General features: G+C 45.1%; 1 protein-coding gene across 3 annotated transcripts in view; it reads right to left on the minus strand.

The window, feature by feature from the left end:
• The window catches only part of CC2D2A (coiled-coil and C2 domain containing 2A), an 83,818-nt gene that overhangs the window by 45,241 nt on the left and 10,706 nt on the right, over window positions 1-27,871 (minus strand). For 2 of the 3 annotated variants that reach the window (XM_084798663.1, XM_084798664.1), the window contains 10 exons: window positions 26,761-26,884; window positions 18,418-18,506; window positions 17,976-18,077; window positions 16,522-16,623; window positions 15,469-15,642; window positions 14,078-14,240; window positions 11,386-11,522; window positions 10,554-10,685; window positions 3,601-3,810; window positions 3,023-3,129 (listed from right to left, as the gene is read on the minus strand). In XM_084798663.1, the coding sequence (XP_084654789.1) occupies window positions 3,023-3,129; window positions 3,601-3,810; window positions 10,554-10,685; window positions 11,386-11,522; window positions 14,078-14,240; window positions 15,469-15,642; window positions 16,522-16,623; window positions 17,976-18,077; window positions 18,418-18,506; window positions 26,761-26,884 (1,340 nt within the window). The remainder of the gene's footprint in view (window positions 1-3,022; window positions 3,130-3,600; window positions 3,811-10,553; window positions 10,686-11,385; window positions 11,523-14,077; window positions 14,241-15,468; window positions 15,643-16,521; window positions 16,624-17,975; window positions 18,078-18,417; window positions 18,507-26,760; window positions 26,885-27,871) is intronic. The other variant, XM_084798665.1, reaches the window with a different exon arrangement.

A 27,871-nucleotide genomic window follows, 5' to 3' on the forward strand; every position in this document is an offset into this window, starting at 1 on the left:
AAGAGAGAATACAGGTCTTAACAGGCTAAGACAACACCTGGGACACTTTGCAGTTTTATTGGCTAGGGGGAGGAGGTAGAATGGACTAAGGACAGTAAGAAAGAGCTCTCTAAATAGGCAATGTGGGCAGGGCTGAGCATCCCTGTTCCAGGAGCTGAGCAGGCTGCAGAGGTCTCAGAGGCTGCAGCAAGCTCTGCTTTAAATGCAGCGTGAGTGAGTGAGAGCCAGGTGGAGATGGTAGGGATGTGAGCACTTCACAGAAGTTTTTACCATAGATGGAAATATGGTTCAGAGGTACAGCTGGATGGCAGCCGAAGTCCTTGAGTTCTTTATTTGCTCGAGAGGGAGCACAGCTAGTGTGAAGCCCCAGGAGAGAGTTCCTTATACACGCTGGCTCTCATTTGGAGATTAGCAACAGAGTCACGATGCTGCTTTAAAAAGTCCTCAAGTGGTGTGGGTCCAGACCAACTGTCCCAACTCAGGGCTCAGAGGATGTTGGGTTGGGGAAATCACAGGGAAGTTGGGGAGTGGCTGAGCTGATCTCAGGGGGATAAGGAAAGGGCCCCCCCAATGAGCCATCATAAAGTAGGCTATCTACCCATAGTTTAGTGAAAACTCAGAGAGGGGCTGAACCCTCTCTTTTACTGCATCATATATGCTAGTGCTCAGAAGTTTTCATCTCCAATGGCCAGGGAGTAACTGTAATGGCCAGTGGCTGTCTGTCTCACGTACAAGTCAGCTGTTTCAACATGATTCATCAGTGCAATTCTAGGGGGGAAAAACCACAACTGTTTTCAAGACATCTGTATTGTGTTTCTCTTCTCTGTCTCTCTGCTACCCTGTCCCTCCCCAACGCCTCTCTCTGCATATCTGTCTCCTTCCCTCTCTTTCTTTCTCAGCCCCCTACTCCTCTCTGTCTCTCTCAAGCCAATAACTGTTTCATGCTTACCTTATGCTAAAAGTGAAAATTATCTGCACATAGAGTCTGTGATGTTTTAAATATATAAGAAATAATTTTATAGGACCATATATACCTGTACCTCCAGAATTTGAGATGCTGAGGCAAGAGGCTGCCACTAATTTGAGACTACGCTGTCTACATAATGAATAAGGCCTTGTCAAACACCTGAGAAGACTATAATAATAATAATAATAGTAATAATAATAATAATGATGATGATGATAATAGTAGTAGTAATGGTAGTAGTAATAACAATAATTTTCATTTAAAGCATACTTTTCATTCTTTTCCAGTATACAAACTGTACTAATTCCCACTTTCCGAGAAGAATTTCCATTTCCTGCCTAGATTGGAGAAAGAAAAACATACATTGAAACTCCATGATTTATTATTTTCTGTCCTAAGAATTTGTTCTGTAAAAAGTCCATCACTAACACACAGAGTTATGGATTATAATTATTTCATAATTTAAAAATTATCTGAGTAATGGTTGTCATTTGGGCACTTCACACACTATAGTAAATCTATATAATAAATGGCAGCCTTTGAACGATACAGACTTAGATGTGGGGTGAGAAGAAAAGGCCTGAGATGCAGGGCACATAAAAAAAGATGCAGTGCACATAAAAAAGCAGGTGGCAGAATGGACTACACAAGGATTCTTCAAAGCAATAAAAACATGTCACATGGACCCCCCCCCCATGGTTAAATGGCCACAGTATGTAGACCCATAAAGACACTGCTCACGAGGCCTTTCTGTGGGAGGGGGGTGGTCAGATTTCATATTCTATATTTCCTTATTTAGGAACATTGATCAGGGGTTTACATTTTGAATGTTAAAATTATGAATACAGAAAAGTACAGATACTGACAAGATCCTGCCCACTGACATTTCCTCCCAGTTCCTCAGAATTTTTTTAATGCTATGTAATAGAGACTGCCCCGCCCCACGCCAACCTTACACATTTTCCCTCCCTCCCAGGACAAAGAATGGAGCATGTACCTTTTCTGTCCATAGCACAGATGTGTTACCCATGACAAATGAGTCTTGTTTGTATGTTCTTTTGTTGTTGTTGTTGGTTTTTTTGTTTGTTTTGTTTTGGTTTTGGTTTTCCAAGACAGGGTTTCTCTGTGTAGCCTTGACTATCCTGGACTCACTTTGTAGACCAGGTTGGCCTCGAACTCACATCGAGCCGCCTGCCTCTGCCTCCCAAGTGCTGGAATTATGTTTGTGTGTTCTTACTGCCCCGTGGACCACACCACACAGCAAACAGACTATGGCACATAGGCTTATCATTCAACGCTACTTTCCAGGTTCCTCCCCATGGGAGCATGTTCAGGCTCACCATCTTAAACGGTCAAACAGATGTCTATGTCTACACAGATGTGATCCTGGTAAGGCTGGGTTCTTTCTAAACATCTCTTTTATGAGTGATGCCACACACACCATGGCATTTGTTTCTCTGTGACACAGACGTGTGGTTCCTTATAGTACACACCCCTGAAACCCTGGGTTACCAATGGCGGGCACCTTTTTGTGCTAGACTAACTTTTAAAATTATGATTATTTTTTATAATTTCACATATATGCACTATTTTGTCATTATTCCTTTTACCTCCCTATCAACCCTACGCACCCTTTATTCTCCACACAAATCATGTTCGTGACCCTCCAAGATGAAGCAGGACCATCTGTGTGACTGTGGGTTGGAGCCATCTGTTGGAGCCCTGGTGGCCTCAGCTGTGGGTTCACCACCAAAGACAGTGATCCCTTCCTCTCCCAGAATCTATGTGTAGCCAACAGTTCAGAGGTAAAGGGTAGATCATCCTGTAAGCCCCTCCCTCTTCCTTGACTCATTGCTAATTAGTCTGGTCTTTCCTCATATCTTCGCTCCTATTATTAGACTTTAAACTCTGCATTCATATGTTAGGTTATGTAGGTTATTAGTTTAATTTGGCAGAACTTCACATCAATTCAGGGCATTTACCAAAGTCTATAAATATGAACCATAATATGCGGGCTAACAGAGACCAAGGGGAGTCCTTGAAAACTTTACTCACCGGATTTCAGATTTATATTCATTGATGGTTTTTTGGGTTGCGTCAAGAGATTGATGAGGTTTCTCTGGGTTAAGACCGGTCTGAACAGCTTTTCTTAGTGCTTGGAGCTTAACATGACAGGGATAGAAGTTCTGTGTTAGAAACTCTATAATCCTGAGTGGGATGGCGAGAGCACATCCATGGATGGCTCAAGGCTCTGGCCATCTCCAGACTTTCACTACAACTACTAAGAGCAACACTGGCAAAGAACTGCTGATTCTGTCTTTATGAATCTGGAATTCGGGAAACAGCATTTATCTATCTTTGCTTTAGGGGGCCACATAATCAGACTGCTCACTTGAAACAGAAATTGTACTAAGCATCTCAGAAAAAGGTAACAGCGTTTTTTTCTGGGTTCTTAGCTCAAATAGTATTCTTTTGATATGAAGAAATGACAAAGTTGAAGGAGATGTTATAGGTAGTGTATCAAACATCCTAGACAGAGAGAAATGTAAAATAGGGACAGAAACATTCCCTGTTAGAAGCTGGACCGACCAGAATAACTCGCCCAAAACAACAAGCAAGGAGAACACAAATACCTTATCTGTAAGAAATTTCGTCTTGTTTCTCTGCTGTCTTGCAAGGTACTGGTCATACAGCTGGGCTAGCTTGGATGCCAAGACATGCTCTCGGCTAAAACAGGGATGATGAGTGAAGATTAACCCCGAGATATCAACATCCAGTTGGAAATTTCCTGGAGAGTCCACAGCTCCGATCATAGGCTGTCTGCTGTGGGCATACTTCACCGCCTGCCCAAGAGAGCAGAATGTGAGTTCAAAGCACGTGTTGAACAGTGCAGTCTTGTCCTCAAAGGGAAGACTGTCAAGGCAAACAAACCATCATGGACCCTTTTCCCATAGATGTCCTTGTTTCTTGAAGTCTTGGGTTTTGCAGCTGATGACCTTGAAAACCAATCGTTATTTGGATCACAGATGCTCTGTGTCGTAACTAAGAGTTTAAAAACTGTAGCATGCTAACAAAGCATGAGGGCTCGGGGCAAGCTGTGCAGACAGCGGGAAGGGAATTCCTTGGTGTAGAGTGTATCAGACAAGACCGTTTTCCTTCTAGAACCTCTCCAAGCTATTTTCTACCAATAACCATCGTTAACTGATGCTGGGGAGCATCCCTAGTCTTATGGGATGCTCTCCTGGCTAGAGACAGACTGCCACCAGGGTACATGCCACTTCAAGACAGACTACCTACTGCCTTCTGCACAGATAAGCTCTGTGATGTCATCATTGTTGTTGAATGAGTGAGGCATACAAGGAACTTAGGAGCATGTCTGTCAAGCCACAAAATGCCGACTAAATCTCCCTCAGCTCCTTGCGTCTACGGGTGAAGGTGTGGAGTCTCAGAGACAGTGTGGCTTCCAGAAACTCTCAAAGCAAGTTCAGTGTTGTTAGCAGCTCACCCTCAGCACACCAGGCCATTGTGGCCTGCGGTTTATGTGCAAATCACAGCTCATACGCAAACCACAACAGAAACCAAAGGCAAAAGGCAAGGGACCAGAGTTTTCCTCTCTAGGAGGAAGCGAGAATGCATCGCAGAGACTCTGCTCTACCATGAAAACGAGAGGCCTTTCATACTTTGTTGAGAAGAACGTGAACTTAAGGCAGAGACCATCAGCAGTTGCTAGAACACAGTGACTATAGCACAGGCTAATGTAGATTTGGGAAATAGAGCGTATTTTGAAAGGTACCAAGGAATAGCTACTCTATTCCTATTCAAGATTCTATTTCGAGACATACCATCAGTTCTATAAGGAGGTTTTGTTTTTGTTTTTGTTTTTTTTTCTTTTTGGAGACAGTGTTTCTGTGTAGCCTTGGTCCTCCTGGACTCGCTTTATAGACCAGGCTGGCCTCGAACTCACAGGGATCCACCTGCCTCTGCCTCCTGAGTGCTGGGATTAAAGGCATGTGTCAGCACCACCTGGCTATAAGGATGTTTAAAAATAAAAAGCTTGATAGGAGAAGGAGGGGAACTGGGTAGGACAAAGAAGGGGCCTTCAGAAGTGGGTTAGGACAGAGCAATGGGATAAATACGGACACAGGACATTGCATGCGTGTTTGAAATTGTCAAAATAAATAAAGTTTGTAGTGCTTCTCATTAAAGATAAGCTAAATGTCATTTTAAATGAGAACTTTGATGTTTTAGTGATTAAATATAGAACACACTACATTAATTCTCATAAGAAACCATAAATTTTAAATATACATTAACATCTCCTCATCTAAGAGAGAAGTATAGAACTGACTGGGTAAAATGTAATAAACTTATATATTCTTTCTTTGAATTCCAGTACAAAGAAGCAAGAACACAATGATTTTTTTACCAGTGAATGAAGGCTCCTATGAGCATGATATAGGAAACTATGTTGACATAATAACTGCAAGGCCAGACATCCTACCAAACAAATGAGACATGTTTCTATGCACACTAAACACACACACACAGACAGACACACACACACAGACACTAGACACACATACAAACACACACAGACACATACACACACACAAACACACAGAGACACACACACAGACAGACACATACACACACACAGACCCACAGACATACAGACACACACAGACACTAGACACACACACAAACACACACAGACACACACACAGACAGACACATACACACACAGACCCATACAGACACACAGACACAGACAGACAGAGACATACACAAACACACACAGACAGACAGACATACACACAGACACACACACACACACACACACACACACACACACACACACACACGGATGCAGCACACACAGAGCTGGGGAATAACATTATAACCATGGATCTCTAATGCCAAAATCCTTTCTTCTTTATGTTTCAAGCATCATTTTATAAGGTAATGGATTTTTCCTATCTAAAGGGGGGCTGCTTCTTGATTGTAGACTTCACTGTATTGCAGACACACATCAGCCATTGTTGAATAAAGAGGATGATGCATGCAAGGTGCCACAAGGCTCCACATGGTTGACAAATGCCAACTAAACGTTTCTCCTCAGCCTACTGTTTCTACAGATGCAGAGGCCCACACACACACAGTGATTTGCCCAAGGCCCCAAAGCAAGTCCAGGATAGAGCCAGGGTTGGATTCCAACGCTTCTGGCCCCAATTCGCCATCCCTACCTGAGACGTGCAAATGAATTAAACATAAAGTGCTGATCATGTTCCCCAGAGGTGATAAGGATGAGCATCACTTCTGCCCTGAGGTTTTACAATATTCACTTATCCTCACAGTTTGCAAATAAAACATTTGTGCCACACAGTCTTTTAATTTTCCGTTTAACATAAAGAGCTTCCAAAGCTCCATCCAGGGGGGAAAAAGGGTGACTGGTCTTAAAGCACTAATAGTCTACTGCTTGCTAATCTGGAAAAAAAAAAAGCATACATAACCGAGACATGGCAATTATATTCACATATTCTTATGACCATTGAGATAATCTGCATTAATTAAAATAACAGTATAGCAAGAGACATATAAGTGTCAATCAGATGTGATGGGAGTTTCCTCTCTGGCTGCTAGTTCTGCCCCACCCCCCACCCACGCCTCCACAAGGGAGTTTCTAGACGTACAGTCACTCAGGGTGTGGTTCTCAGGTACCAGCCAGTATCCCCGGGATGAGTAAGAGCTTGTGGTAGAGTGCTGCTATGCACTTGCAATGTTGCCCGGGCACTTTTACCGAGCGTTCCTTTCCCAACTTGGCCATGAGCTCATCTTCCAGTAACTGCTGCTGGTCTCTCTCCCTTAAGGACTAAGCTCAGCCTTTCAGAATCCCCAGCCTTCACTGTCTTGGGAGAAAGAACCCTGCATCTTGTCTTCTTTCATCTGCTTATATTTCTTATAGACTTAGAAGTGTCATGGAAGAAATAGCAACGATTTCTCCCAAGGAAAGAGTATTTTCAGAGCATATTTCAAAAGTTGTGAAGTTGATGGGATCCTTCATTCTTCATTTGAAAACTAAAAAGCAAGGCTGTAAGAGGAAGTGTTGATGGCTGATCTGCTGCCATCCTTAGCAGATGCTATCTATCTATCTACCTATCTATCTACCTATCCATCCATCCATCCATCCATCCATCCATCCATCCATCCATGCACTAACAGGATGGTTTCTACATGGTTCTGAGGATGTAGTAACCAAGCTCGAGTACAGCGCCTCAGGCAGATCCCACATCTTCTCTTCAAGGTCTTCCTGGACACCGTTCTCAGCTTCCCTTTCCCAGGACCAGGTCACCTGGACTATGACCTGGGTGGGTGTGGGGTTCCTTGGCAACTGACTGGCATTTGTCCTTAGTACTGACAGAGTGAGATGTGGGGAGAGGAGAATCCTGCCCTGTCTACAGAAGGCAAGAAGAACCAAAGGAAAGAAGGAAAAGGAAAGGGAGAGGGGGAAGAGACTCCTCCCGGAACCCAGCTCAAGCCCCAGGCTCTGGCCTCCTACACTTCCTTTAGTTTTGGGACTGGGAAACGCCCCTTAAACTAGTTTTCACTGGGTTTCTGCCATTTGCAACCAATGCAATGCTTCCTTGAAAAGTTGGGGAAAAGAGCAGGAAGGGAAAGTTGCTAATTTTATCAAGCAGTAACTAGCAAGGAGGATGGAGTCCTGACAAATTCCTCAAACTGGCTTCTGACAGCAGTCAGTCCCCCGCCCAACACAGCACCCTTAGGCCCTGGTTCTTTTCTGTCTCCTTACATGGGGCATGAAGGTTAAGGGCAACTTTGGATATTGCTACCTTTGGGTTCCTACGACTTAGTACAGCATGGTACATATCACACTTCCAGTTAAAGATAGCATGACATGGAAAGGAAGATAGAAGGGGGAATGCGACTCCTGGGCTGCTCTTCAGTGTCCCTAGCCCACTTTGCTACTGTAATTGGGAAAGCTGCATTTTCTATTATGCTTTGTCCCACTTGATATTTTTAATTTTTAGACTTGGATTGTTCCCATCTTAAATTGTGTTAAATTTCATAGTTTATTTGAAGTTTAAGTGTTTTTTTAAACATAGCACAATCTGTTTTAATGCATAAAAATATAGACTACTGTTTAACATAACTTGACACTTCTCTTGGCAATAATGCCATGGATAAAATACTTCTGCGTGTCAACATATACTTTGAAAGTTTTGAACAGCTTCAGGCATTCTAAGGATTTCATGTAATAAGATATTTAAAATCTGATAAAGATACGTAATGAGCTTCCATTCTTTCCTGAAAATTTCAGAAAAAAACCTCATGGAATGGCAGTAGGATATGGACCACATGTTTGGGGACATCTCACTAGGTTCAGTCTAAACACTATATGGATAGTGTGAAGAAACAGCTCTCTTTTTCTCAGAAAAGCCACTGGATTGATTTCCAGGGTTTAATTTCATTTCTATGCCTTCACCTCCAGTTCCAGGGTATTTGCCTCCCTCTTCTGGTCACCTCAGGTACTGCACACACACTGTACACAAACACATTCAAGCAAACACCTCACACAGAATACCTGGAAGTAAATCTAAACAGGTACGTGAAACTACAAAGCAGAGTGATTCTGGATATACCGAAAGGTCTCAAAAACAAGAGCATCTGTCTGAGGAGACTTTCCTTTCTGGAGACAGCCATGGCCCTGTGACAGGGTTGGCCTTCGCACCTCTCTCCAGCATCTTCGCACTGAGGTATTTGGATTTCCAGTTTGTCAGGTTTTCTCCCCTCGATAAATTCTTCTCCTGCTCATTCCAAGAAGCTGGAGGCCTCAGAACAAGAGACACTGAAGATGTAGGCCCTGTGTGAGGCTGGAGGCTTGGAAGCCCCTGCAGGGAGTCATTGGCAAAGTCTACATGGTAGGAGTTTGATCACTGTGACAGCAGCCACAAAGACAACATCTAAGAAGCTAAGTGGTTTTCTTTGTGTATCTGTTTGGATTTCTTTCTTCTTCCTTTTTATTTTTGGGTTTTCAAGATAAGGTTTTTCTGTGTAACAGCTCTGGCTGTCCTGGAGTCTCCTTGTAAACCAGGCTGGCCTCAGATTCACAGAGATCCTTCTGCCTCTGCCTCCCAAGTGCTGGGATTAAAAGTATGTGTGTGTGTGTGTGTGTGTGTGTGTGTGTGTGTTTCTTTATCATTAGTTGTCTCATCTCAATTTAGAAGCTGCAGATTATTTTACTTTTAAGCAGCTATACTTTTTCTTTATAACAAAATGAAATGCTCATAACAGCAGTGCTAAATAATAACTCCCTTACAAATCAGACTCCCCAATTACCCTCTGGGAGGACATGCATCCATCATTGGAATTGATAGTCTGACGTTTCAGTGTATCTCACTAACAGGAGAATGGCTTTATTGGGGGATGGGCCACTCCTGCTGAGCTGAGTGAGCACCAGAGTTGGTCCTCTCAGTGTGAGCATCAAGAGTCCTTTAAAGGCCCAAGAAACTGCTGACTCCTGATCTAGTAGTTGGGGATCCATTTTTATCCCCTGATAAGAAAACTAAGCCTGGCTCCCCAAAAGGCTATTTGGCACAAGAGACAGCTGAGTCCAAGAATGGAGTAGAAAAAAAAAAAAAAAAAAGACATGAATATACCTCGTATAGCATTTTGTTGTTGTTTGAGGCAGGGTCTCTCGGTGTAGCCTTGGCTGTCCTGGAGCTAGTTTGGAGGTCTGCCTGCCTCTGCCTCCTGAATGCTGGGATTAAAAGTGGTGTGCCACCACACCTAGATCTTTTTCCTTTTAAGATGATTATTTCAGATATTCTGTTACAGTAAAGGAAAGCTGACTAACCCATTCACTGTGTGTATATTGATTATATTTTCTTTATTTGTCCATTCATACAATGGCCAGTGTGATTCATCCCATATTTGAGGCTAGTACTGCAGCAGCTGTGGTAGAGGGGACTGGAAGGATGTTAGTTAGAGGCTATATATGTACAGCCAGGGGAGTCTGTTTGAAGGGATCTATAGTACAGTATGGTGCTTTGATTGGGGTTATTGCTAATCCTGCTTTATAGGCAAAGAATCAACACAGAAAGAGACTGAGGACCAAGTTCACTGAATGAGTGCCAAATCAAGGACCCAAGTCAGGCAGTTTGGCAGAGAGCTTCAGATAGGAGAGTAAAGGGATGTGCAAGGACAATAAGCCTCCCTTAGACCATAAAAAAAGAGGAGGAAAAAGCAGCCTTCTGGCACGTGTGACTAGTAAAGAGAGAGGAAGGGGCAAAAGAAATGTGAGAATAAGAGCAGCCGGCTTGATTAAACAAATAAAGATGCTGACAGCGCCCTTCCTAGCTGGAACAATCACACCTGTGTGAGCTGGGATCCCGTGTGTAGCTGAAGACCCACTCCTACAATTGCTCTTTGGGTTTCCTGTGTGAGGTGGTGACTTATTTTAAAAGCTAAGTAGAATGTTATAAACCTAACTCAAGCTATGCAGTAAGCGGGGCAACTTCAACTTCACATATTTACACGGGGTTGAAAGGAAGAAGACACGTGTCCATACCTTCTTGTACAAAGTCTCCAGTTCAGTCTTGGCACTTTGCTCCTGTGTAGACAGTGAAGGCTTTGAGGGAAATGGCTTGATGGGACTGGGCAGTGCCAGGATTCTGCCGTCATCTCCGAACCACTTCCTCCCCTGTGGGTCACGCAGAGAGAAGGACCGTATTCTTTTATATTTGGGCAGAGAACATTTTGCAAAACATTTTCCGACAATTTGTTTTGGTTACGTATTTCGTGTGTTACCTTGGGCCCTAAGAGAACTTTAAAAGTGTCTGTCTCCATAAAACTGATTCTTCACTAACACCACCCCACCACTATTAAGTTCCATTTAAGACAAGTAAATGGGCCAGCCATAGTGGCTCACACCTTTAATTCCAGCGCTTGGGAGGCAAAGGCCAGTGGATTTCTGAGTTCACAGCCAGTTTGCTGTGTAAAGGGTGTTTCAGGACAGCCAGGGCTACACAGAGAAACAAACTCTCAAAAAGGATGGATGGGTGGGTGGGTGGGGGGGAGACAAGTAATTGAATGCTTAACATGAATCTTCTGTTCTCTTTGTTAAAGATTTAAGGGGGAGACAGAATCAAGATCATTCTTTACGTTGAAAGTACATTTTTGAGACCTGGGAAAACATTGGCATCTAGTTGGCAGGAGACATGCTCTGAGAAGTTGAGAGGTGCTGTTGTTTGAGGGAGGTCTCATAATGTACTAAGAGACAAAGACAAAAAAACAAAACTAGAAAAAAACCCAATAAATCTTGTCAGACTCTATAGAGGAAAAGAGTCCAGAGGACGGTGTTGGGCACCATGCTTCTCTGGGGAGTGCTGTCTCCAACTCACAGGGTCCTGTGTCAGCAGTCTGTTCTCCATGATGTTCTCATTGGTGCGGGCCACGTCCGGTCTGGCCCCGATGTAGAGACCTTCATCTTCCAGGAATCTGGGCTGCACATTCTCAGGGAGCTTCTTATAGGTCGGCACTAGGCAGTTCACAAATAAACACAGTAAACACGAGTCCCAGCCTCAACCTTCAAACTGCCATCTGGGGAATTAAAAATAAGTGCCAGAGGTCTCATTTATGGGGAAAAAAAACCACATTTTCTAAATTTATTTCTCAAAGCAGAGCTGAGGAAAAGACGAACGTGTTTGTTCACAATATGATATAGAATTGTGTACTTAAGAGACGGAGGCTAAATAATTCAGCATGGAGCTCAGCTGTGGGGTGTTCGGAGAGGAACAGGGTGTTCAGAGGCAAGGGTCAGGGCATGGGACTTTGAGCTATTGTCCTTAAGCCTAGTGAATTCAGGCTAGGCACTTGGAGGTTTTGTTGTTGTCTTTTTTGTTTGTCTTTTGTATGAGAACTGTTTTTCCTTTACTGAGTTCCTGGAAGAATTAGATGATGTCAAGTATAAGGAAATGGTTTGCTAAGCCTGGGAATGCAGTGCACATAGAGCACGAGGCCTGTACCAGGAGCCTTGTACAACAAGCCGATACCCTGGCCTGAAAAGGAAAACTTTCTCAGGGTGAAGCGATAGTGACCTGGGTTATCTGTGTGCTCCAATTTTCTTTTTTATTCATTAAAAAGTAGATCTTCGCTGTGAACCTCACAGTGACAGATACTCATGTGACTCAGGGCTCCTGGCCAGCCTGATGCTGTGTGGAGTCACTTAGGTGGTGGTGGAGGCAACAGAGAGCCAAAAGAGGCAAGGTCTACATGGTGACACTGGAGCGGTGGTTCCCAACCTGTAGGTCAAAACCCCTTTGAGGGCTGAACAACCCTTTTACAGGGGTCGCCAAAGACCATTGGAAAACACAGGTATTTACTTATGACTTATAACAGTGGCAAAAATACAGTTATGAAAAAGCAACAAGAATAATTTATGGTTGGGGTCACCACATCATGAGGAACTGTATTAAAGGGTCACAGCGTTAGGAAGGTTGAGAACCACCGCTCTAGAGAGTGTCTTCTGAGAAAGACACACAAGGTTGCTAGAAACTTAGGGAAGGGAGAGATGAACTCAGGATACAAGAAGGAGTCTGCTCAGGGGCAGGCCCGTTGTAACCCTAGTGTTGAGAGGTGGATGTGCTATGCAGGATGCTGGACCCTGCAAGGGAACAACACATGCAGCCATGCATAGGACCTGCACAGTGGATCTGTCAGCTGTGTTCTGCCCACAATGGTACGAGATTATACATTGGAGCTCAAAGCGTTCTATTGTAAGTGTTCCAATACTTAGAATATCAGAATGCTGACATGCTATGCAGGTCTTCTCTTAGGAGCCATGGACTATTTTCATCTGGGCACACACAGTATACTGTGTGATGCTCACGCAACCATAAATTCACCTAATGACCTTTCTCAGAATGCATCCTGTCTATCAGCCAGATGGCACTCTACTGAAGGCTGTACAAGCTTCCAGAATGCTGTGGTGTAGCAAGACAGGACACAGGGCAGCAGGGAAGAGCAAGGGGGAACTATTTAGATCATAGGGAGGAGCGTGGGGCTCGGTGCTGACGAGGGACACCAGCGGAGTTTAGACTCTGTCAAGCTGTGGGGCTTGTTGCAGCAGAGCAGCCTAGAGAAAGCAGAAGAAAGGGTGGGAAGGGTGGGAAGGGTGGCCCGCGGGATGTAACTTGTGAGTTAATTTACAGGGCTCATAATTATCTCGCTCTGAACAGCATTAATCACCTCCCTATGCTGTCTTGCCTGTGTGGGGCCATCAGATACTGTATTTCCTACAAATCCTACCCACTGCAATCAGAAATAGCCTTGCTCCTAGAAAATTCTCCTGTTCCTCAGAAAACATGGGGCACTTTATCATTCTTCATTCACCATACTGAAATATCAGGTCAGAACTACTCTCAAGTTGTCTAGAAGTTTGTGCCAAAACAGTTTTGATTGCTCACCCAAATATATGTACCCTTGTTTGTCACAGATGCACTACTGTGCCAGCAAAACTAAATTAGGAAAGTTTTTTTTTCTGCACCCCTGAGCTAAGCACATGTTCCTAAAGCTACTGCTATCTACAACAGCAACAGCAATAGGACAGAAGCTATGGGGTTTGGTCATCACATTGGGCCCTTCACCCATTTTATCTCCTCTGTCATGCACCAAGTCATCTTTAAGGCAATTCTTATCCCTTCCTTTCTTCAGCCAAGGCACCTGGGAATAAGGGAGCCTGTTCCTGACTGTAATCTGTTCCCCATTCCTCCTTGGCTACAGAGCGGGTGTACATGTGCACTCAGGTGAGTGTGAATGTGTGTGCATTGAGTTTTTGAGACAGGGTGGCATCTCTCACTGAACTAGAGGTCACCTGGACAGCCAGGTGCAGGGATCCAAACCCAGGTTGTCAAGCTTGCACGCGAGTGCTTTATCCACTGAGGCCTTCCCCCAGCCCCCAAGGATGGTTCTTAACTAATAAATCATATTCAAAAGCTAGGAGCAGCTCTGGAAAGGGTAGTCCTTCATATGCCAGGTATGCTGGAGAATGAATGAAGGTGTCCAAGCTGAGCATGGGAAAGGAAGAGTGAGCACCTGTCAGCCGACTAGGTGTGAAGAGCATCTCTTTTTCCTTCTGCAGTCGAACATGGCCACTCTCGTACTCTGCGGCTCTGACCGCCACGAAGTCATGGGCTGTGCGATCTAAACCCAACAGGAAGTCATCAGCATCCTGACCATCGAGCAGCTCTTCCTCTTCCTACGTACACAACATTGGAAAGAAACAAGAGACAGTCACACCAAGATTCTCAGTTGGCTTGGGAAAAGAATTACTAGTACTAAACCCACGACACTTAACACACCTTACCACAAAATCGTACTTTCCAGGCTGGGGGAGATAGGTTAGTGGGTAACGGTGCTTACTACAAAAGGGTGAGGGGCGCAACTTCAAGTTCCTTGAGGCCACATAAAAGCCAGGCAAACAAGAGCATCTGTCTCTGCAGGGTTCCCATAGGGAGATGGGACAAGGGAAGCCCTGAGGGTTCACAGGCCAGCTAGCCTGCCACACACAGTGGACAAACAGCGTGGATCCTGTCCTAGGCAAGGAGGAAGATGATGGGAGATGCCTGAAGATCTCCTCTGGCCTCTACACACCAGGGCTGTGGCACACTCCTACCCACATTCACACACACGCACACACACACACTCTCTCTCTCTCTTTCTCTCTCTCACACATACACACACACACACACATACACACACACACACTCTCTCTCTCTCTCTCTCTCTCTCTCTCTCTCACATACACACACACACACACACACACACACACACACACACACACATCTGGTGCATATATAACACACCTGGTGCACACACACACAAAATGGTGTTTTCCTTTTAGTTCTTTTCAGATGAAGATGACCTCTCATATTTCAAAAGGGGATTTTCACTGGTTTGTTGTTGTTGTTGTTGTTGTTTTGTTTTGTTTTTTGTGTTTTTTTTGTTTTTTGGTTTTTGTTTTTGTTTTTTTGGGTTTTTTTGCTATTCCGCCTACTTGGAAAATTGTACATCAGAGGAAGCCAACTCAGAAGTGGTGACCTGAACAACAGTAGTCTCAACAGGGCTCACAGCCTTTGAAGATGAGTGTTCGATAACATTTACTTAAAGGACCTGGGCTCACAGTACGTAGCATAATTTATATTTAACTCTCTTGTAAACCTGTAGGAGAGAGGCATGCTTCATTTGCTTTCTGGAGCCAAGTACTCTGAGTGTGTGCAATGCAGAGCCTAGCAAGAAAACCCCCAAAGCATGCTGCATCATTTCTTTTTTTTCACAAGAAGACATGGACAGATTTAACCAAGGCCCTTACTACCCAGTCTGTGGGCGGTTCTCACTGCATAGTGGTCCTCCTGCTTGTGGGGCCGGCTCCTCCCCCAGCTCATTCTTCCAGCTCTCTCCCTCCTCCCCATAACCGTGTCAGATACCATCTTCTTTGCGCTCTCTTGTGCGCGTCCTTCTTCTGCCTCTTCTTGGTCACCTTCCTGAGCTCTGCTTCCACCTTTGACCTGCGTTTCCCCCTCTGATTCCTCTGGCTCAGGATCGAAGTTGAAAGTAAAGAAATTATAGGCCTCTTCTGCCGAGGGGAAGCCAGGAGGGGGCTGCAGAGAGACGGAACGGCTTAGGCTTAGATCGGACACCGAATGAGCCCCACGGAGTTAACTGACAGCTGGCTTGATGCTACGCAGTCAATGGAGGAAGGATACTGGTCTCACAGGTGATGGATTTTAACAAGAGCAGCAAACAGTTGCTGAGTATTTAAAATAAGTAGCTCTAGTTACTTCTGAAAATACTACTTTATGTGTGTGAGTGTTGTGTCCGCATGTATGTGTGCCATGCCAGAAGAGGGCATGGGACTCCCTAGCACTGGAGTAACATACAATTGTGAGCGGCCATGTGGGTGCTGGGAACTTAACCTAGGTTTTCCAGAAAAGCAGTCAATGCTCTTAGTAGCTGAGCCATCTTTCTCCAGCTACGTTTAAAAATATGAGCAATTACATAATTACATCCCAGTTAGTATTTATAAAAGTAAGAGCTTCAGGAAAGATTATTGAAGTGTCCAACAGTATGCCCATTGTTCAGTGGGCCAATGCAGAGATAATGTTGTTTAATAATGAGAAGTATAGGATCTGTTCATCATTTTAACAAGTGACAATTATTATCATTTTGGTTCTTGAGCTGGTACCCTCATTCCTTCCCCATCACAAAAACTGGGGCATCTTAAGAACTGAACAACCTCTTTCATTACCCTACTGTTCTCCTGCACCCCTCCACCTTCCCCACAAGGGGGCAGCATTTAAATCTTGCCTCCAGGACTTTAAAAGTAGGAATCATTTCTCCCTTTTCCTCTCCCTCTCCTCCCCCCCCCCCCCCCCCCCCTGACGCAGCATGGCAACAGGGGTCAGTTATATAGATATGCATCTATGATTAGATATTTTTGAAAAATAGAAAAAATATGCATTTTAAACAGAGTTTCTTACCTGGGGTTTTGACTTGATTTTTCGTACAGAATCACGGAATTTGACTCTTGAATAACTCTGGGGGTCATCTTCTTGTTGAGTGCCTTGTACCTCTTTACTTGGCTTTGTAAAGGGGGAAGGAAGAAGATATATTAAACCAAAAAAGTCTAGAAACTAAGAGTATTCTAAGTTGAGGTGCAGCCTTTGTGCTGGCTTCACTGTCAATTTGACAGAAATGATAATCAGTCACCTGGGAAGAGTCTAGATCTAGAAAGTCTGGAGCAGATTGGCCTCTGTCTCTGTCTCTCTGTCTCTCTGTCTATTTGTCTCTCCTCTCTCTCTCCCTCTCCCTCTCTCTCTCCCTCTCTCTTTCTCTCTCTCTCTGTGTGTGTGTGTTTGTGTGTAAATGTGTTGAGTAGTTGGTTGTTGGTTATGTAGGAAGAGAAAGCCTATTTTGGGAGGGGTTTCCTAGGCAGGTGGTCTCGAACTGTGTAAGAGTGAAGAGAGCTAGCTGATTATCAACAAGCCAGCAAAGAGCTGTGCATTTACTCTTTGTTTTTCACTGTGGATGTGATACTTTAAGTTTCACCTTCACTTCTCCTCAATGATAGATTATAACTTGGAATTATAAGCTAAATAAGGCCTTTCTCCCTCAAGTTGCTTTTTGCTGGAGATTTTAAAATTTTTTTCTAATTACAGCAACAGAAGTGAAAACAGCTGCCCTCTAATGGCTTATCATCTGCTCTTTAATCGTCTTGTCATTCCACAGGGTGCAGTGTTCACAGACTTCAGATATACTTGAAGACCGAGGGGCTGATGTTTTTTTTTTTTTTTAAATTTACCATTGCTCTATTAAGACTAAACCTGTATACTCAATAGGCCCCCAAATGAAAAGTCTGTAGATCCACAATTCCTTCATTTCACAGAAGATCATTTCCAGTCTCTAAAGAAAAGCATCAATCATGACTGAGCCTAATCCCAGCAGGGGAGCTCGGGGCTCAAGGGCCATCTTTTTTGCTGAGCCTCAGGTCTGGCTATTTGGTGAGCGGAGCCCTCGGCAGGTGCAGGCTCCGAGTCCCTAAGCATCCTGGGACCAGAGTCGTTTCTGATTTGGGATATCATTCAGCTTTGAGTATTTGCTCCTCTCTGCTTGAAGCCCAAAAGGATAGCTTATATTTAGAGAATGTTTACCAAGCGGGACTAAGGGTGTAAGGCACTGGGAGACCACTTGCCTGGCAAGCGCAAGGCCCTGGATCCAGTTCAGGAAGAGAACCAGTAAGTTTCCTGTCTGAGAGGACCCGCTGTGTATGTGTGTTACTGACAGAAACACTGTTACACACGTTAACGCAGTCCACAAACAATACCAAGAATTTGGTTGTAGTTTTGTCCCTGTTGTGAAGAAGTGGAAACACGGGCCAGACAGTTGCGGGGGGAGGAGGGGGGGGATGTCAAAGTAGAACAAATTCACTTCTTACCTCTGTGCCAAATTCAGTCTCTGTTTCCCTCTCTCTGGGACTGCGCAGGCGCCGGGGCCTAGGGGTGGGGAGATCGCGCAGCAAAGCACTTTCTGCCTTGGACTGAAAAACCAAACAGGAGAAAGTGTTATATATAATGATTATCAGAGAACCTGAGCTGCCACCTGAAAAAAGAAGAATCTGTAAAACAGTTACACGCAGTCCCACTGCAGGGATCAGGGCAAGGAAAATGTTTAGAAAAAGGCTGAAAAGAATGACCGCCATTTTCCAGTGTCATTTTCTTCTGTGTCAATAGGAAGTATATTAACTTTTTAGGGCTTGAAGGACAGATTTCGGAATGGCTCTCAGGTCCACACAGTTTGGAGGGCACAGAGCAAACACTCAAGCCCTGTAAAGTCGCCATCCGCCCTGAAGGGAACATTCACCACGCTGTCTCTCTTACCCTTGCAGCCTGAAGCTTCTCCCTCATGCGCTCCCTCATGGAAAATTCTGCAAAGCCCGTTCTGGAAGCTGAAGGGATGGGGGGTAAGCCTAAAAATAAATAGAAATTACTTTTCAACATTTTTCTCAGGCGTGGCTTAAATATAGAAGAGGATGTGATTTTGCTAGTCCTGAGCCGCACATCAGCACACAGGCAACAATGCTGGAGCCTCTTTTGACAGTGGATGTACATGCATTGCATTCTGGGAGCCAAGGAGTCAGGAAAACTGAATCCTTGGCTGTCCTGGACTCTCTTTGTAGACCAGGCTGGTCTCGAACTCACAGAGAGAGAGAGAGCCACCTGCCTCTGCCTCCCTGAACGCTGGGAATTACAGGCGAGCGCCACTTCACCGGGCTCCTGTCACTTTGATTTAGCCAAGACTAGAATGAGTGGCTCCTGACTGTTCAGGGTACACAGACACTGGCCGCCTCAGTCAGCACTGGACATGTTGCTCTGAGGGTGGACGGCCTGCGCCACTGTGGTACCGAGTCAAGGGCGAGAGACTGTGGATTTAACTCACACACACAATAACACAGCGGGTCCTTCATGCTAAGAGAGCAGCAGCAGCCTTCAACAACCAGTCTTTATTCAGTGTCCAAAGAGCCTTCTTATAGGCAGCAAAACAGGAATGCCACTCGCAGGTGAAATCCCTCAAGAGGTGATTGCACACAGGAGAGAAAGTCCCGAGGAGGGGAGGGGTGCATTCTTAGAGCAATAACCATGATCAGCTGACCAACATAAACACAGACACTGAAGCTGCTAGAAACAGGACATGAAACAGCAAGACAGGCAGGCAGCCCAGTCGGGCCTGGTTCCTACAAGTGATGAATGGAGGGGTCAGGGTCTAATCCTCACTTCAACCACAGAAACCTCTCCTAAAGATCTAGCCATAGCTTTTGCCTGTGCCGTTCAGACTATGTACATCTCACAGACATTACTGAACGTAGACCGGAGCCGCTTGGACAAGGGCACAGCTCCCATGTGCTGGGTAGGGTGTAGTGTGTGGGATGGATTAGCATATGGGTCTCCACAGCATCCTCACTGGGTTATCATCACCAGATGATAACCGCAGGCTCAGGTGTTAACATCACTGGGCGTATCATTGACGTCGAAGACAATGAGGTCACGCATGACAAATGACCGGCTTCCCTGATCACATACGCAAGAAAATAGAATGCTTGAGATTTGGTTCCAGTTCTGTTCTTTGATACCCAATGCCACTCCAGTAGCAATATAGAAATAAGTTGGTGTTTGATGGGTAGAGCATCAGGCTCATTGGAATAAAATCTGTAGTGGGAAGCTGGAGCAGGTAAGCTTACAGGATGGGGGGGGGGATAAAGTAATGGGGTGGGGGTGGGGCTCTAATGTCCTGCTAAGGAGTCTTGAGTCTGTTTCCCTGTGTAAGTCCTGAAGAAGGTGGAGAGAGCAGAGGTCAATGTCATTAGTGTTTCTAGAAGCTGCACCTGGAGGGCAGGCACAGGCTGGCTGGGGTACAGTGGGTGCACCAGAGATCCAGTTAGGAAGCTGTGCTGTGAGAGCCTGAGGAGAAGGGTCAGTGGGAAGGAGAGAAAGAAAGAGGGAGGGAAGGAGGGAGGGAGGGAATGGTAGAGAGACAGAGAGCGCTGGAGAGAGAGACACACACACACACAGAGACAGACAAGAGACATTCAGAGAGCTAAAACAAGAAGAAAAGGAGAGAACATAGAGACTGGTAGCTATGATGCAACTAATGGTTTTCAATAGCAGCTGCGTCTAGGAACTTACATACAGAGCTCTTAAGCCACAAGCAAACCCACTGAGTCAGAATCTGAGCAAGTCCAAGCAGTGTGGCGCCTTCAACTACACTCAGGAGGACCTTGGTGGAAGATAAAGGAGAGAGAGAGAGGGTGATGAGTTGACTGGGGCCACGGAGATTCTGATGCCACCAAGAAAGAAACAGAGGAGGAGGGGAGCCAGGTTCGGAGTTTCCATGGGGAAGCTTGGGACAGGGATGGGCATAAATATCTGAGCCATGTATTCGGGCGAAGAGAAAAATAACCAGTGTCTAGTATCTCATTAAAAATGTGTAAAGCGCTCTCTCTCTCTCTCTCTCTCTCTCTCTCTCTCTCTCTCTCTCTCTCTCTCTCTCCTCCTTCCCCCCTCTCCCTCTCCCTCTCTGTCTCTCTCTGGGGTACCCCTTCCCCCTTTCCTTCTCACCCCCCCATGCTCATTTAATAAATTCCTCATCTAATTAAAAAAAGTATGTAAAGAAAGAGATGGGGTACAGGGAGTACAGATGGTCTGTGAACAGGCGCTGTGGCCTCAGGCTAAGGAGTTTCCTGGGACCACACTGCTAGCGCGTCAGTGATTGTATCTTGATGGGGCCATCTTAGACCTCTCTCTTCGTCTCCAAGTTCTTTATGCTGTGTAATCAACCTTTAATAACTCTGAGCTGTTTTCCTCACACTCACTCTGCCATTTAAGGATGTGGAAACGTTGCCAGGTTTTCTTTGCTGCAGCGCTGAGCCTTTTTCTGATTGTGCACCTTCTTGTAAACATAAGCACATCCTCCCCTCAAGCTGGCAAGTCTGTTCTCCTCCCACAGCAGGACAAGCCCAGCCAGCGTGGAACTGCACAGCTGGTCCAGTAAGGAAAACAGAATAGATGACAATAGCATGGGGGGGGGATGTCTTAGGAGGTCTTAGTGTTTTCATCAGTTCAAAGCAACTGTTTTACATATTGCACCACAACAAAATTAAAGGAACTAGCCACTAGGTGAAAGAGAGTGAATTATTGGGTACCATGGTAGTAATGGTCACACAACATATTTCAACGGTCAAGGCCACCATCAGCTTTCACTCAGATAACCATGACATTTATTTTGCCTGAAGTACCTTTTAAAGTATGATGTTCTGCACATTCTTATGGCTGCTGTGTGTATGTATACACTCTCTCTTCACGAATGGGTCATTACCATTCATCAGATTCGAAAGCGTCTACCAAGAGCCTTCTCATCACATTGCTCAGATTCAAGCTGGGAGACGACATGCCACCCGGAAGAATTAGGAAATGTTTAAAACCTCAAAGTGTCTTTTCCAAGCATTAACTTTAAAAAAAAAAAATCAGTCTTACAGATCATCAATTGCTAAGGATTAAAGAAGAAAGAGAGATGAAATCAGAGTAACATAGATTTTTTTTTAAGACATAGGTTCAGGGTTGTATGATTCCTCTGTCCAGTAGGGAGGTACAGAGGTCTGGAGCCCCTTCTCCACATGCTCCATAGTAACCCAGCCTTACTCCTGAGTCTAACATCTCAACATTTGTTTCCAGGTGGAGAGACTCAGTGGAAGGATGTGTAGCAAGCCTGCTCAGAGTGGCCAGTGTGCATACACTCCTAAACCAATGAGGCCCAAATCCAGAGTAGACACCCTAGCCCTAGACGCCGTTCACCTCACACATATGCTGAGGCACATCTGAGTGTTGGCCTTGGACAAAGCAGATTTGAAAGTCAGTCTGTGTCCTCAAGGTGCTTTGACCTGGGTCAGACTGTGAGTCAACATCATGACTTCAGACAATCACATAGGCACAAGACTTGGGGGGCACACGGACGGTCCACTGAGACTTCTTGGCCCAGGGAGTACTCTCTGAAGGAGATGGTTTGTAGCTATTGAAGTTTGAAAGATGAGTAGCTGGGATAAAAGCAAATAAAAGCCAACAGCAACAAAAATCCAGTAGGAAATGTGTTATTTTGAGAAGTAAGGAACGGACTCTGTCATTCTTTATGAAAAAAAAAAAAAGATCAGGAATGGGTGGGCTTTCAATCGCAGGAAGATTCTAACTGGCTCTAATGCCTCTTTTAAGGAGTTTCCTGTGGTCCTTGAATAACTGCTGCTAGATTTACAGTCCTACATTGAATGATTAAAATGATCGCCCAAGGTTAATTTTGTGGGTCCACAGTGGTACAACAGGCAGCAAGTGGGAATACAACAACATCAGTGTATTAGAGCCGGAACCTGCTTCCATCACTTCTTGCTGTTAACATGATAACACTTCCTAGGCCTTATCTCCTAATCTACTAAACAATACCCGAGAATAGAATTACGTGGAAAACTAAATAATATACTACATATGATGACCATAGCATGGTGCCTCCCACATCATAGCCTCGCTCAGAACATGGTCTTAAGTTCTGAACATTTTCAGATGTACTTGATTTACCTGGTTTGCCACACACCCATCCTTCTCTCTACAGTAGAAGTTTCAGATAAGCCAAAAAGCTCCATAGCTTTCTCAGCATTACCCAGGAACAGAAACGTTTATATTGTGGCAGAGAGAACACAAAAGTAGAGGTTTCCCCCGGGAAATGTAGGTAAATAATGTTTGTTAAGCAGTTATGATGAATTACCTCACAAGTCATTTATGAAACATTAGCTTTAGCTCAAGTTAAAAAGCATTTCCCACAGGCTCAGACTAAAAGCATTCAACTTCTTCACGGCATTTAAAAAGGGTACAAGAAGGGCATACAAAGAAGGTTCAACATATGAAAACCAACTGATACAACACAGCCCAGAGTAAGGACCAAAGCCACATGGTCATTCCAACTGCACAGAGAAGGCAGTAGAAAAAATGTAATACCTACTCAGGATAAAAATATTCATAACCTAGGAAGAGAAGGAACTATTTTAACATAATAAAAGGAAATGAAAACAAACAAACAAACAAACAAACCTTACAGCCCATGCCATATTCAATTCAATTTTTTCTTCTTCTTCTTCTCTAAGATCACGAACAAAGAAAAGTAATGGCTTTTGCTATTTCTATTCAACAGAGTATCGAGACTCTTACCCAGAGCAAGAAGGCAAGAAAAAAAGAAACAACAACAAAAAAAATCACCCAGATTGGGAAGTTTAAAGTCAAATTATCTCTAATTAGTTGTGGGGCATGTGGACCGTGCCACCATGAGAACTGGGGCATGTAGACCATGCCACCATGGGAACTGGCATGGAACTGGCGAGGTGGAGCATGTTCAAACCCAGGAAATCTCAAACTTGAGGTGGGCAGGAGTGAGAACTGCTCCCTCCCTTTTCTGAGGCTGCATGGCTGGCACATGTAGGCTGGCAACCCCTATCTCTCAAAGTAGTCACATAGCCAGCACCTGGATGCAAATAGAGCATCAGCAGCATCCCAGCCACAGCCAATTAAATGCATCCACCCCAAACCCCTCCCACTCCCCAAGGACCTGCTCACCATGGAGCAGATGGACATAAGCTGCTTCACGAACAAACACAGGCTGTTTCACTAGATATTGTGTAAGAGTTACTGTTTCATTGGGATAGCTGTGAGCTAGGAGAGCTGTAAGGCTAAAATCCTCCGAGAAGTGTCCCATCCTGTAGCGCCCACACCCCATCCGCCGCACCTCCAGATGGGCTGGATTGGATATTCCGGAGGGAGGGATAGAGTGGAACATAGAATCACATTTAGCGATTACACAATTTGCTTTAATAAAATCCTAATGATTTCACAGAAGACTTGTTACAGTAACACACAAATTCAGCAAAGTTGCAGGATACAACAACAAACTCACAAAAATCAGTTGCATTTCTATATATTAACAGCAAACAATTCAAAATGATATGAAAACAACTCTACTTAGAATAGCATAAAAACCTAAGTAATACACTTAGGGGGAAGCCAACGAAGAACATGAAAGTTTCACACACCCAGATCTAAAGCTCAGCTGAAAGAAATTAAAGATGCAAAAAAATAAACGGACAGAATGTGTCTGTGGATTTAAAGACTTAATGTTGTTAAAATGTCAATACTACGCAGACAGTCTATAGATTTGCCACAATTCTTGTGAAAACCACAATGATTTTTATTTTGAAGAAATAGAAATGTCTCCGTTTGAAGGCTTAAGGATTGTTGAAGGACCTTGAATAGCTAAAGCAGTTTTGGAAGTTTACAAACTTCAAGGTCTCACATTCTGTAATTCCAAAACCCATTCCAAAGCTAAAGGCATCAAAACTGCACGATAGTAGCTAAAGATAGAGATGACTTAGTGGAACAGAACGGAGAGCCCAGAAGTAAATCCTTGACGGTCAACAGATGTGCCAAGACCGATTGATAGGAAAGCGCTGTATTCAACAAATGGAATTGGGAAAACTCATGACCAAAGACAAAAGAGTGATATTGGGGGCTGGTGAGATGGTTCAGCAGGTAAAGGCACTTGCCACCAAGCCTGACAACCCGAGTTCTAACCCTGGGCCCTACAAAGGGGAAGGAGGGAACTGACTTATACAAGTTGCCCTTGAACCTTCATATGTGGACCTTTAACCTTATACATATGCCCCTCGGCAGTGTAAATACTTAAATATTAGTAAAAAGATGAAATCGGATTCTCGCCCAATAATCAAAAACTAACTCAAAATGGATAAGCTTTATGACATTGAAATGGGCCAGGACTTTTTGGATGGCACTAAAAATACAAGTATTATCAACAAAATAGTAAGTGGGACTCCATCAAACTTTAAGATCTTCTGTGAACTGAAGGATGACCCAATCTATAGAGTGAGCACAGAGCACAGAGCATAGAATCTATCATTGGAGGGTTGGGGGTGGGGGGGTGGGGCTTCTGCTCTGCACAGCAGGCAGTTCCCAGCAGCTCTGAGGAGCATGCCTGGGAGGTGAAGTGTATACAGGGGGTGGGGTGGGGTTGGGGAAACCAGCCCAGGGAACAGGATGGAGGGGAGAGTCCCAGCCCTCTCTCCCACCACAAGAGTCCTACATCCATAAACCATGTCCACCTGGGTACCAAAGGAGCATCTCACGCTCTGCACTTTCATTCCTGATTACCAGCCTGACCATGCCCTTCCTGCTGCTGCTTTCCTCTGAAGATGGCAGATGCTTGCCCAGATGCTAAGTCAAAGCCATGGGGCCGCCCACCATCCACCCTCACTTGCCTACATGCTAAGTCAAAGCCATGGGGCTGCCCACCATCGACCCTCACTTGCCTAGATGCTAAATCAAAGCCATGGGGCTGCCCACCATCCTTATGCACTTCTAGCCCATCTGGTAACCAGAAGCCCTCATGCTGCATTGGGCGAGCACAGGCTTCTGAATGTTTAAGCCATGCAACCTATGATGTTTAGTAGGGGCAGCCCAAGCTGACGAAGGCATTCAGAAAAAAAGGATCAGCTATTTTGGAGCAATCTTGGTCTGTTTTCCTGGGATTCCTTGCACCTCCAATTGCAAGGCGTTTTCATATGTGTGGAGTGACACTTTTCTTAAGGTTGGGCTTAGGTCAGCGGCTTCCAAAGGCCTCTCGAATCTAACAGTTACTCTCCTCCTTGTACTTGCCACAGTACAAGAGTGTTATTGGAAGAACGGAGCATTTTATTTTATTTTTTCTTCTCTTGTATAATCCACTTTGCCTGAAAGGGAAGGGCAGTGGTTTTCCCCACAGTGGGCTCACAATGAATGGTGCTTATTGTAGGAACAAGAAGAAACGCTGTAAAGTCCAAGGACAGGTCCCCCTGTGTATGTGCATATGTACATGCACATCTGTGTGTCTGAGTGCATATATGAGTTTGCCTCAGTGAGCTCGCTACTAACCACAGGTGTGCATTCTCTCCTTCCACCTTAATTAAAACAAGGTCCCTTGACTGTTTGCCTATGTGTGTGCCTGGCTAGCTGAACTTTGAGGGATTCTCCTGACATATGAGTGTTGGGATTACAGATATGTGCTACCATGTGTGGCACATGGGGATTTGAACTTGAGTCTTCACACTTGCAAAGGCTAAGTGCTTTTCCCACTGAGCCACCTCCCCAGACCCAGGGTTCCTAGAAGTAGAAGGTCTGTGGGCAGGGCATGAGCGTAAGTGTTGTGAAGGGTAAGTGGTTCACCTCTGTTCTGCTTCACTGACACTCTGTCCCCTCTATGTCACTCTCCTTCGAACTCTGACATATTTGATTATCCGTGGCATGTCTACTTCAGTTACTGCCATCTACCTCTCCTGGTTATAGAGAAGCCCCATCACGGCACCTTGTCTTCGAGTCTGATGCTACCTTAGAGACTGGGCCCCAGAGTACGGCGAAGTGGGTGGAGTCCCCTTAAAGAGGGGCTTCCAAAACTCAACCCCTGGGGGTTGACTATGCTCCCTTTTGCTTTGTCCTATTCAGGCAACCTTGCCTCTGTTCATACATAAAAATGAAACCATCCTTTCCCCCCCCACCCCCCCACCCCGCAACCAAGCCCCATATTGCCCAGTGCTGAGCTTGTGGTTGGCAGTTAATAACTACCAGCTGAATGCAGCCAAAGATACTCACTCCGGGGCCCCCTGCGGCCTGTCAAGCTCAGGAGGTTGGTCTCCGGCTCTTCCTCCACCATCTCCTGCTGGCCACCATCTTGGAATTTGTCCGACACCATTTCCTCAGGGGGAGTGGCGGGTGGCTGTGAACAGATCAGAAGCTCCTGAGATGTCTGGATTTCAGTTGGCTCAGCTCCTCTCTCAGGATGTGGTGGGTCACTGTAGATGGCCTGGGCCCTAGCACTATCCGGGTTATACCCTGTGGTTCCTGTTGCTCAGGTCACTGGGGTCAGAGCGAGCTGTTACTAGGCGGCTTCCCATCATAATATTGAGGCATCCTAAAACAGTGTTCACATTTTCTGGGGGGGGGGAAACTTAAAGCTATGCAGGAAATCACAACAGAACACTTCATCTCCAACACCAAATAGATCGGAAAGGACTATTCAAGTGTCACTGGCTAATTTGGGCTGATACTGTTTCCTCACTGGGTGGCCCTGAGCATAGCTTGTGGTATCTCCATCAAAGTCTTGAGGAAGCAGGCCTGGTAAGAATGTCTCTTTGGCCAGGCAGAATAAAGCTCACAGCCAACTCGGCCTGACTATGAACCCTGGGCAAGCATATAACTATAGGTAAAAGCATTGCCATGAGTGGAGAATTGCAGCTCTGCCCTCTCTCTGTAAACTTATTGCTCTGCACGAGGAACTGCAGCACAGATTCAGATGAAATAGACGAGCCTAAAGGATGTGGACACCTGAAAAAAACCATGGTTGGGATCAAGGCTGTAGAGCAGGTTAAATAAACAGGGGGATGGCGGTAAAGTTGGGCTTCTGAAACCCAGTCAGAGTGATACTACATTCCCGAAGCGGTCTCCTATTTGTTCTGGACGCCAGCTGTCTAGAGGCAGCTTTATCTTTGGCCACTGTCTGCTCGCTTTGTGATTCTAAAGCACTTTCTATCTGACTCCAGGGTCCCTGCCCAGGGCTGCAGAGTAACAAACAGGCTGAACTGATAAGAATGGGTAAAAAATTTAACCACGATGTGGCTGAGGGTGTCCCTGGTCCCCTAGAGTGGCCAGAGAGTGGCCCCCTGTGCTGTGGCAGCTCCTCTCAGCCCTCTGCGCCTTCCCCTAA

The sequence above is a fragment of the Acomys minous genome (assembly GCF_964271855.1).
Source record: "Acomys minous genome assembly, chromosome: 10".
NCBI classification, from domain to species: Eukaryota; Metazoa; Chordata; class Mammalia; order Rodentia; family Muridae; genus Acomys; species Acomys minous.